The following is a 12,454-nucleotide window of genomic DNA, read 5'->3' on the forward strand; positions in this document are numbered from 1 at the left end:
AAGCTTCAAATCAAAAGTTTTTAGGGAAGTTTGTTTAAGGTTGGGAATTGAACAAATTTTTATCCCTCCAAGATCAGCAAATTCAAATTACAGTGAAAGATACAACCAATCGGTGTATTCGTTTCTTAAGACTGATTTACGTTTTCAAGATGGTGATTGGGCTTATAAACTTAAAGCTACACAATTTTGTATGAACACTTCTTTCAATCGGAGGTTAGGGTGTTCCCCATATTTTAAGATGTTCCTAAGAAACCCTAAGCTTCCACTTGACTCATTTGACCCGTTAACACGCTCGAAAATTAAACATATGAATTTTTCAGAGTTATTGGAGTGCCTTGACAAGAATTGGAGGACTGGACAAGAAAGAACTGAGAAGTATTTGCAGGTAGAAAATACAGAAAGGATAGGTAGGCCGGTAGCTATAAATTCCTATTGTTACATTTTTTATGACGTCACAACGATTGGTGTAGCTCGTAAACTCTGCTCGTTATGGGTGGGTCCGTGTTTAGTGACAAAAGCAATTTCTGATAGTTTATTCGAGGTTCAGCCTCTTGAAAAGTGTAGATTGAAAGATAAAGGGGTGAGAATTGTACCAAGAGATAAAATATATGTTATTGAGAGTACTTTAGACTTGACTCCAGATGAAAAGATTGACTTAGTTATTACAGATGAATGTTTCTCTGTGGATAATACCTTGAAAGTAAACTATGACTTTCCCAATACTTTGAGAAATTTAACTTGTTCAGGCGTTTCTGAAGAGGAGAATAGTTGTGGCGTTAGTTCAGAGGTGGTTGGAAGGCGGAAGGATGGACAGGTAACACCAGAATTTTTGGAGAAATCTTTTTTGGGTGTTGGGTTGTCACAGCAAAGGTCAAATGTATCTCAGAATAATGAAAATTTAGATGATTTAGTTGAGGATCTTAGTGATACTTTGGAAAGTACTCATATTTCTGATAGTGTAGATTCAAATGATATGACTGACAAAACTAAGTTAGACTCTACATATTCTACTATTAGTAAGGATAGTGTTTTTCATGGGGATTATGCCTCTGATAATAGCTTAGTAGACAACAGTTTGGGTGTAGAGGATGTTAACATGGAATCTGCTAGAGAGTTAGAGTCTCGGATGAGTATTTTAGAGGACACTTTTCCAAAATTGCAAAGTAAAATTGTAAACTTGGAACAACGAAGGGGAAGTGTTAAACGAGGTAGAGATGTTGAGGAGGATGAATTAGATAGATCGTTAGATAATGCAAAATTGCAAAAAATGTCTGAGACTATTCCTGTGAAGGGTCGTCCTAAAGGTTCTACAAATGAAATGCAATTACAAAAATTAGAAGAGGATAGACAAAACAGAGAAAAGGACAGATTAGAACGTTATTCAGTAGCCGATGTAGTAACTAGGAACCTCGCAAAATTGATTAAAAAATAATATTTGTAATAATTTGTATAATATTTGCAGGAGAAGAGATTACCACGAGAACCGTAGAGAGCGTGATGACAAGAGAGGAAGCGGCGGTGGTGATAGACATCGTGGAGATCGTGGAGATCGTGGAGATCGTGGAGATCGTGGTATGCGCAAGAGGTCACCGGACGCTTGTAGTTCAAAGAGTGGACGTGTTGGACCAGTACCTGTGAAGAAATCCAAGGATGAAAGAGGAGTCAGGTACTTGGATATTTTGTTATTTGTTGTTGTGATGCAGTTTTATTGTTTGATTGTTGTTGGTGGTATGTATTCGTCACAGGATCCACGGTTAGCAGCTTATGATTGTTCTCAAATAAGTAATGTTGAACTTAGATCAGCTGCCTGTTTGCATGATAGGATGGAACCGGTCAGATCTGTGGAATTGTTGGGGTTAGCAGAAACCGATTTTATATTGTCAGAAGCTATTAGTTGTGAGGTTAGACTAAAATTGGAGCGTTGGTTTTGCGGTACCGCGAGTCATGTGCACGTACTAGACGTGCCACATGAAAAACAGGTAGAGTTGAGTATGGACGAATGTAGGAGGGTTTTTCATTCTGGCAAGTATCAGCATGATGGAATTAGTTTTAAAGTAAATATAGATTTGCCAACTGTTCACAGTTTCACAGTTAATGGAACATTGTCACCTTTTTGGGATGTTGGTGGTGAAAATATTCAATGCAAGACCCTGGGAATAGACGCGCACAATATGTGGTTCAATTTAGGTTTTGCTGTTGGGACTTTGCATATTTTAGTAAAAAATACACCCGTTTTGATCAAGGGAAATGTTGTTATGGATTATGATAAAAAGACGATTGTGGCGAATTTTGAAGATAATCATTTGTGGGCAACATCAACTTCTCCATATTTTCCGTATGTAGTACGAAAACCGGCCAGTAATTTTAAGGTAGTTTTTCAAGATACATTCAATTTAACTGCTTGGAATGAACAACTTTTTGTTTCTAACTTGGAAAGGAATATTTTAGTTAAAATTATGGGAACAGAGAAACTTACTTTGCAGCATCTGGATTTCAACATTTTTGTAACAGAATTAGAGGGTATCAAGTTTTTAGAGGAACCGAAGGCGGCTGTTAGAAGTTATTTTGGGGATTTGTTAAAACAGGAAGCTAGATTTGATTTGAATGCTATGTTTTTGGCTAGTAGAGAAAGAAACGAGAGGATGATGGAACTTTTTAGTATTTCTAGATGTGCTCAAACAGAAGTTAGGTCAAATGTACAGATGCATCATGGGTTCAGAATTATATACCTGGGAGAAATTGCTAAGTATGAAAAGTGTACAGCGGTTGAAATTCCAGTAAAGTTAGGTGTGGATTATGGATGTGCAGTAGGACACTTAATGGTGGATTATAAAGGTGAAACAGTTGGAATACAAGAATATAGTAGAATGATTGTAGCAGTAGAGGATATAAACTTGTTAAATTGTTCGCAAAGTCCGGTATTTTTGAAGTTGACAGCTAATTTGTTCCTTGGGAATCAGGGGCAGGGACTCGAACTTTTGCATATTGCCAATGAAAAATCAGAACACGTGGGACAAAAGATTTTTCTGAACGATGAAAAGGTGTTTATTGCTGATTTTAATAAGACTATTAAATATCAGGGATTAGAGGATTTTGAGGATTTTAATGGACAAGCTTCTAAATTGGATTTTGTTGATCATAAGTTGTCATTTTTCGAACAGGTTACAGGTCCTTGGTTTGGTCTAGAACATTTGTTCAAAGATATATTACCATTGTTTGCCAAGTTTGTTTTGATTGTGTTAATGTTGTTGTTAGGTATAATTCCTATGTTGATATTGTTGTATTGTTGTTGTTCATGGTGTCATAAAAAAAGGTTTACTGAGGAAGAATTTAATGCTAGATCTTAAATTTTTTATGCTGAAATTTAATTATATTGTATTTTTGCAGTTTGGTTACGGCGGCAACAATGAATCAAAAGTTATTGAGCAATGAAGAAGATGGTCGCCACAAACAATCTGCCAATGAAGGAAATCAAGTCAAACCTGGTCTACCAGTATCTGCATTGATCAGCAACTCTGCATCCCGGCTGGTGTTGGTAATGTCGCGCGTTGAGCTGCCCACGTTGAGTGTGGGCAGGGCGACAAGGAACATATTTTTGAGCAGTGAAGACATGCCACTGGCAGATTTAGCTCGTCTTATTGATAATGAACCAAGGTTTAAGTTGAATTTGATAAACATGTTATCAGTGCAGTTGGAGATGGGAAGATGCATCCACTCCATAGACTGGCCTGTGGACAGGATCCCTGTCTTTACCAGCCAGAATTCAAGATACCTCAACCTGATGGCGGCTGGTGAGCATTCTAAAGCTATAAATAAAAAGTTGGCATGGAACGAGACAACTAGTCTGAATAAGTTGAGTGCGACCATATTTCTCTCTAAGCTTGTTTGCGAAAATTTACCAAGTTTGGTATTGCTTGCTAAGATTGAATACCTGGATGGAGATGAGAGAAAAAGCTGTCAAACGTTGGGCGAATTGTTACCCATAATCAAACATATGGGGGAACTTGAGGATTGGCTTCAACTTTCAAAAATTGACGTCATACCTGCAGATGGTAAAATGAGCCTTCAGACGGTGTTGAGAACGGTGGTGGGTAATAGCGTTGATCCGAGGTTGAAGACGCAGGTTGTGTCAGCTGTCCGGCTCCTGGCACATTGGAAAGATGTCGTGAATAAAGTAAGCTTTATTCTGAAGCAAATGCCATCCACAACTTTGTTAGAGTTACAGAAAGATTGGCTTGATGGAAAGTCTGAACAGGATTTGAGTGCTAAAGTGTTTATTGACTCCATTCAGGTGAATGAATACATGAACTTATCAGTCTACATTCCACGTATTATAAACGTGAATTCGGTGAGTCTAATCACCAGTGGAGAGATGCCTGCTGAGATACGTTATGTTAGATTGGATGGTCAAAGAGACATAATTGATAACCTGGTAAATGCCACATATGCAGGTAGTCTGATGAATGATAAAGTAGACGCAAGAATTTTGACCTGGCAAATGCAGATGCGCTGCAAGCGTCTTCGTCCGACTCTAGCCAAGCAGATATTGTTATGTGATCCAAATACCACTTTGGAGAATGTAGTGAAGGAAATCAAATTGGAGTTGGATGGAAACGTTTATACAAATTTGTTGACAACCAATATTGAGTGGAAGTTTAATCCTGAACACAAAGTAAATGAGTGGTTCGAGGGTGATTTCAAATTGGTTACTCGGTTTGGGGATCCTGTTTGTGTTCAGATGGATCAGCCCTTAAATCCGAACATTCCTGTTTGTTTGGACCTTGAAATGTCAAATCAGCAATGGCGTGTTGATGAACAAGTGAGGGAGGAAATGAGGTTGGAACACACGCCTGGAATATTGATGATGCTTGATAAATTTGGAGAAGAGGTTAGTCGTAAGCATCAAAAGATTTTGGATAATCAGGAGGAGGTTGATAACGTTGCAACCTCGATTTCGGTTGCGGTCAATAACGGATTTGAAAGATGTCTTCATATGCTTGGTGATACTGAGGCAAGGATGTCTCAAGACGGCTTGTGTGATGAGACCGCAAAACTTGGAGTGAATGATGAGGAAGCTATTATGCCCATGGATATTGAAGAACCTGGCAGGAAGAGAACATCTGGAAAAAGAAAGTAATAATTATAGTTATGTGTATTAATTCATATTTTATTTTATTTTATGTATTTAATATTTGTTGAGGCAGTAGTAGTCTCAAAAAAAGTTTAAAATTCATGTTTCATATTAATGCTCTATAATACCATGCTTAAATCTGATGGTTATATGTTAACCAATGTTATTTTTATATCATGTATTTATGATAACTATGTAATTAATGCATTAGGTGTAAATCAATGCATTCTTCAATGATTATATGTTAATCAATGTTTTTTTCTTAAAGAAAATATTAAAAAAGAAAAAAAAACACATAAAGAAAAAAGGAAAATATAAAAAAAAAACACAAAAGAGTTCTAAGGAACCAAAATAAAAAAAAAATGCATACGAAGTGTTTAAAGATCTGGAATAAAAATATAAAAAAAAAATAAAAAAATATGGCAGGTGTCATACCAGATCCACTATTATCTATTTTGTAAGCGTTCAACGCTACTTATAATATCTATGATAATTAACATGTAAAAACCTATTGTTATATTTAATCTGTAATATTACAGTTTGAAACCGAGGTTCATGTCTAAGCCAGGGAGAAATGTGATGTATAGTCCCTTTCTTCCTGATTTTAAGAGCAATACATGTATTTTATAGTTTAGCATTTTAGTTCTGGTATCCACGGTTTCGGAGCAAGTCATTGCTCTGCAACAGGATACGAACATAAAGTGAACAGTTGTCTTAATATTAATGTTATTATTGTATATTAACCTTGTATTGAATTAATACACTTTATAAGAATATTTAGCTGTTTGTTCTTGCTATTACTATACGTCAATATCATATATTGTAACTGTTACAGGGAACTTAGTGGATATGACAATGGACAATTTATTGATGTATATTCACATGATAATAAACAAATTTACTCTTATTATTGATTCAAGTTGTTCGTGGAAAATTTTGGACACTTAAGTTTTGTATAAGGCCAATTAAGATTTAAAAAGAGGTATCCAAAGTTTTTAAACTAACGAAAGAGCTTGTTTATAAAACTTTGAGTACTAGTGTGATTTACAGTCCAATGTCCCCCTCATTCCATAAAATAAATATAGTGCATTGAACAAAAAAAAGATTAGGTCTCAAAATGTTAAATCGGGGACGATTACGCCCAATAGCTTAAAATATATTCTATACTTATATATATTCAAAGTTGTATTAAAATAATTTCTCCAATATTTCAAGAGAAACCAGCTCTAGAAAAATTTACCTCCACCCCCTAAAAAAATTATCTAAAATTTGATTTATGAAATTGTTATAGAAATAATCGTCCCTGTTCTACATCTTTCTATCAATTCTTTTTTTTTGTTTATTTTTTAAAGAACAAAACTGTTTAAAAGACCATATTTCTAAACAAATTGATTTTTATAATCTTTTGTTTTGTTCTCGGCAGAATATTTTTTGGTTATGCACGTCAAAGGGGGATCAATTAAGGTTTCGATTTTGTACAGTAAATATTTTATACATAAAGGTTTATCTCGAGGTTTACAAATGAACTGTTTAAAAGTTTATTAACTGAAATGTACAAAACAAAGAGATTCTTAGGACCTAATGGTAATGAAACCCTAAAAGCAGTATTTAATTGGTTACTTTTCGTACATTTTTGGTCTAATGGGTGTATATCATCATGCACTTCTTCTATCTGATTTGTGTTAACATGATTTTATAAACTTTTATATCAAAGGTATTTCTACAATGAGACTATATTCGCCCATTGTTTTTAGTAAACAGTTTTATTTTAATAAAATAACAAAGTGTCTAAAAAATTAGCCATGTGACGTTATAAAAATGAGGAATTATCCATCTCTTTTTCAGGGGTTTTCTATCCCACTTCTCCTCTCATCTCCTTCATTTTTATTACGTCACATGGCTGATTTTTGAAACACTTTGTAAATTTATTCAATAAAGCCATTTATGAAAGGCTCCCCCAAGAGATTGGTGGAGGACCCCTTAAACAATGTTTTTGTTAAAAATAAAAAAAAGAATTAAATATTTGGGGAGGTAGAGGATTTTCATGGAACCATATCTCAAAGCGAATATAAATTCTCTTCCAATCGTAAAAATAGTAATCTTGTATATTAATTCGTACCAACGTGAAATGAAAAAGGTTAGAGATAGAAAAGATTTGATTTAAGTTAAGCTTTATATCCTGTTAACGATTTATCATTTCTCCTTACCGATTAGTTATAACCAGTCATCTTTTTATGTCAGATGCGTGACATAAATGGATAGAGAAGGGGGAATGCCTTGGCCCATAAACAGGCGCAACTCAGTACCATGCACAGTAAAGACTTCTCAATCAAAGTATTGGTGAACCTAATATCCACCAGTGGGCGTATTGCATTCCATTACAAACGGATGATACCCTTCGGTTCTCTAGCTAGATGATCACTTGAAATCGAAGGAGAATCCCGCCCTAATTAGGTAAGAGTCATAACCAGTAAAGTTTCTACATACTTTCCCCAAATATTTTACTTTAAAAAAAATTGTATGCACACTAAAAAGGGTCTTTGTAAGATGCGCTTTCTTTATGCTCTAGATCTTAATTCATACTATTCAACAATTAAACTAATTTGGTAAAGTGATTTTTTTGTGTAGAGAGAAAGAGCATATTGGGGTTCTGTATTTTAATTTAGAAAATTAGCCGAAAACTATCCAAAATTTGTTAATTAAACAGCCAAAATATCTAGAGATTTGTAGAAGCTTTCTTACATGAAGAATTGAAACAGTGATTGGAAAATTAATTTCTCCTTAAGATATATCCAAGCTTTGCCAGAATTGTAGAAAAGTCCTATAGAATTTGTTTTCTGTATTCCAAATGATATTTATCTGATCATGATGCTGCTCTTTTAACTTTTAAGCCAAGGGTGTTCTTTTAAATTAGGCTAAATATTTTAGCAAACGAAATTTTATGCAAAAAAACGCCAAAGAACTATTGGCAAAATGAACAATAAAATTATAGCTTGAATAATTATTTAAATAAATTATGACCTTTTGTTGCTTTTACAACATTGCTATTGTGAATTAAGGAATTTAAATATTATTTTAGTTTCATAATTTTTTTTTGCTGTATTAAAAGCGCACTTAATAACTGTCCGATACTTCACGATTCAAAAGATTTACCCAGATGAAATCTGCATAAGAAAAACTGCATATTATGCAGGGACACTATTCTAATAATTATATAGTAGCCAAGACAAACAAAGATTTATGATGATATCATCAGAAAAAAATTAATGGAAAAAACTTATTTTTGATGCTTAATTGAAGGTAATTTCCCCTGTCATAATATCCACGCATATGCTAAATCCATTCATATAAATTATTTAAATAATCTCAAATCTGTTTAAAATTGTTCTAGAATCATAAATTTCCCTGCATAAAAAGTATTTGTTTCTTTTTAACCTCTTCATGCACTTGTGGAAATTTTTAACTTGGTATTCAATGTGGACTCTGAATATAAAGTAGCAAAGATATTCTTTGGTTTAGAATTAATAGATATAGAATACGTGGTTATTGTCATCAATTGTGGGTTGCTAATATAATCATTAGATACTGGTCAATACGTTCCTTCATTGTCAAGGGTGGGATCGTTATATATTTGGCATCATTTGTCCGTCGTTTTTTAAAAAAACTTTTGTTAAGTCATAATTTATTTATATTTGAATAAATTTATTGAGTATTGATTGGTTGTCTGAAACTTGCATGCAGTGTCCAAACTATTCAAAAATAATTTTAATCAAAGTTGCTTTAATTAACTATAAGAGATAATTATGGATTATTCTAGAAAAGGTTCGATTTCAAAAATAAATAAAAAATAGCAGACAAATAAACAAAAAGCAACATCAATCAGGGAGACATGGACAGTAAAATAATGTTTAACACTTCGACTTTGGCAGCATAAAAGGATATAGAATACATGGATATATTCACATTGGTAAATTTCTAGTCTTTTTCTATTGCTAATGAATCACATTTATTGGTTAATTCGTTCATCCAGAGAGAGGAGGGGGGATGGGGTATTATTTTAGCTGAAAGCATAATTTTTTACATGAAAATCTGGTGCAACGTCCAAGTGATTGTTTATCGATTGTAGCATATAATTATTAGTTAGAGAAAAGAAGTGTAGAATAATTTGATTGCTGGTATCCTTTTCCTCCATGTGTATTTATTGAACTGTATAAAAGTTATCAAATATCATAATTAATAGTTTCTTCAATAATATTTGCATTACGCAGAACTTTCGGTTATAATGTTCATTTAAACTTGCTAATCCTTGTTTAGTAACACAGCAAAGTTTTTAATTTGGTTCGTTTTTCGACAATCCCCATCAAAAATAGAAGAATTCTAACGATATGAAAATTCAATGGTTATAAATAAATGGATGACATAATATCTACATAATATTTTTAAAATCACATAATTTACTTTGTATTTGTGACTTATATAAAGAAGTAAGGTTTTTTTTCTGAAGCTTGAGATCTCAATAAATACTGAACTGATTGGGTTATCTTTTTGGGTATTTTTCAAACCCCTTTTGTCCCTTTTAATACAGATTCGCTTTATGCTTGGGACGGAACCGCTAATATGTTTAGAGCAGTATAAATAGATTCCTTTTTTTCTTCAAATATAATACTTTCTTTGCATTGGGTTCTTTTACCTAATTCTTGACCAACATACTACTACTCCTCCCCTTTATTTTCAATTGCAAAAAAAGTTCTCTGTTCTAACATTGTGGGGCCCTATCTCTAAAGTTTAATATCTCTTAGGGCTATTCTAACTTGACTTAACCTAACTTAAGATAAGCCTTGAAACTCCGTTTAATGTAAGTTTATGGTCCAAATGCAATATGCTGGAAACCACCATAATTGTCAACAATAAATATCAAAAATATATACATATGTATTGCTGAATGCTTAGTTTTTTTGCAGCATTTGAAAAAATAATTTTGATTAAGATTTACCAATATACGCATTACTTACGCAAAATTTGAAATCATTTATCATATCAGTACAAATATATAGTACATTCTAAACATGCAATTTAAAAAAAATAATCATCTTTTTTATTTTAAATGGTGACGTTCATAATAAAAAATGTAAATATGTCTTTTATTTATATAATCCTTTCTTTATATAAAACCCTGGAAACTTGGAAATGATGATAACAAAAATTTGGGTGGTTATTTTTTCTGGGGGCGATTGCTCTTAGTAGGATGGAGGTACCCTACCCCATAATAGTTAACTCTCACTGGGTTTAAAGAAGTTTCAATGTAAAGGAGAACCATATCGATGCAGTGGTTAGCAAGACCCTTTGTTACATACAGACAGGTAGATAGATAGACTTCCTGTTACTTTTATCTGTCTTGAAATAAACAATTCCTGGTTGTAATAAACTTTAAAAATAAATCTTCGATCCATAAAAATCATACAAGCAATGATATGATAAAAAAAGTTTTAATATTTTATCATTCTGTTTGACATCTTCTAGTGGTGATAGATACATAGTAGTTTGAGAATGTACGTAAGTCCAAGGACTAATAACAAATAAAATATTGCTTCTAAAAGTTGAATTAATATTTTGTATTACTATGAACATTTTAATAAATCTGACTTATAAAAATATTTGTAATTTTTGAAAAAGTTCATGTACCGAATATAACTATACTGTACAAATTAAACCTTGTTTTTACCTCGCCATCCTTCTAGTGTGTTTAGTTACAAGTACAATTTTGTTTCTAAGAAGAGCAGCAATAACAAGCAAAAAATTGAAAATTAACAAAATAGTTAAATTAAAATTGTAATACAATTTTATCTTACAACCCTCAAATAGGAACCAAAAAAAGGCAAATGAATGCTCTTAAGATAATATCAAAAATGCACTCGATGAAGACCAATTTGACAAAATTTACAGGAATTTAGTGAAAGATAAATAGGTGGTTTCTCTCCTCCTTTTTTATATAAATTAGAAATAAAGGGAGGGGTGGAGATTTGTTTTTTTTTGTCGTTTGCCCAGACTCTGTGTGAGGCTGTAAACCATTTAGGCTTTTATCTGTGGTACCCTAACCCTGCGGGGATACCCAGTGCCCTATAAAACCTAATCTAACCAGTCCTAAAGTGTATACAAACAAACGAAAAAATATCCACACCCCTTATCTTTAATTTATTTAAAAATATGTGCTCGACAAGGCACTAAAGGGGAAACCGCCGATAAATTGTTAACAGTCTACTATGGGACTTTTCATACTTAATGTCGATAATATGACAGTCAAGACCACGTTTTAGTCGACATGAACATGAAATTGTATAACTTTTAGGATTGCCAGGTTGATAGTATGAGGATTCACCTATTCCCTTATCCTTGTAAAAAATGTGCACAGTATACTTATGCAAATAGATGATGAAAGACATATTATTCTGCTGTGCAATTTAGAACTAGTTTCAGCCAGGGGTATAAAGGGATAAGACAATGGTCGATAAATCTATGTACATCCCCAATAATGATACAAAAAATTACTTCTTCTCAAGTAATTTGACAATTTGTGGTTGAAGCGTTGGGAAAACTAACTTAGAAACAAAACTTTAATATAGAGTAGTAAAATGATATGCCCAATGTCCTATCCCTCCCTGAGTTTCAGCTCAAAATTTAAAACCCAAAATTGGCTAATTTAAAAACGAGGATGGCAACATCCATATTAAAGAAATAATCAAACAGAAGTACTAGGACGGCCATTTGAGAATTAGAAAGAAGATGCTGATTAGATTCAATTTCCCCCGATATCATGGACAGACGAACGGACAGACAAAGTGAGATAAAGTATAAAATCTTGAAAAGAAAAGACAAAAAGAGTTATATATTTTTAGAATGTTTAATGATATTTTTCCAGGGATCTAAATGATAAGACAATGGCCGATTAATGGAAGTTGATAGACCAACCAATAAGAAAACGTTATTACACAGCTTTGTGGTCTAAATAATAAATGTAATAAACTACCAAATGTCCCGTATCTCCCTGTATTTTCTTTTTTTGGGAGGGGGGCGTTTTAATTACCCGTTTTAATAATAAATTTGAAAAAATAAAATTTTAAAATTTTGTAACCCCTTAAATCGGAACAAATTGAACGACTCACGTTCTACTTATAGCCGTAACATATATTTTAAGTTGCGAAGCATCTATACATATATTTTAGTAGTGTCCTAAAAAATTAATCTACATTCAAATGGAGAAAAAGAGAGCATACAGATAAACTTAAACTATCCCAAGACTAAAATCTAAAGATAAAATACCCTAGA

General features: G+C 33.0%; 1 protein-coding gene across 1 annotated transcript; it reads left to right on the forward strand.

Annotated features, from left to right (window-relative positions):
- The first annotated feature begins 376 nt into the window (after positions 1 to 376).
- On the forward strand, positions 377 to 5,936 carry LOC145314221 (uncharacterized). The gene is made up of 2 exons (XM_080154052.1): positions 377 to 1,666; positions 3,388 to 5,936. Exons 1-2 carry the CDS (start codon positions 1,575 to 1,577, stop codon positions 5,135 to 5,137), a joined length of 1,842 nt encoding a protein of 613 aa, XP_080010178.1. The 5' UTR covers positions 377 to 1,574; the 3' UTR covers positions 5,138 to 5,936.
- The last annotated feature ends 6,518 nt before the right edge of the window (positions 5,937 to 12,454 follow it).

The sequence above is a fragment of the Acartia tonsa genome, chromosome 3 (genome assembly GCF_053477335.1).
Source record: "Acartia tonsa isolate MP-2025a chromosome 3, ASM5347733v1, whole genome shotgun sequence".
Lineage (NCBI taxonomy): Eukaryota > Metazoa > Arthropoda > Copepoda > Calanoida > Acartiidae > Acartia > Acartia tonsa.

Coding starts and splice junctions, on each gene's coding strand:
- LOC145314221 (XM_080154052.1), top strand. CDS start 1,575: ATGCGCAAGAGGTCACCGGACGCTTGTAGTTCAAAGAGTGGACGTGTT. Junction 1,667..3,387: donor AAGGATGAAAGAGGAGTCAG/GTACTTGGATAT, acceptor GTATTTTTGCAG/TTTGGTTACGGCGGCAACAA.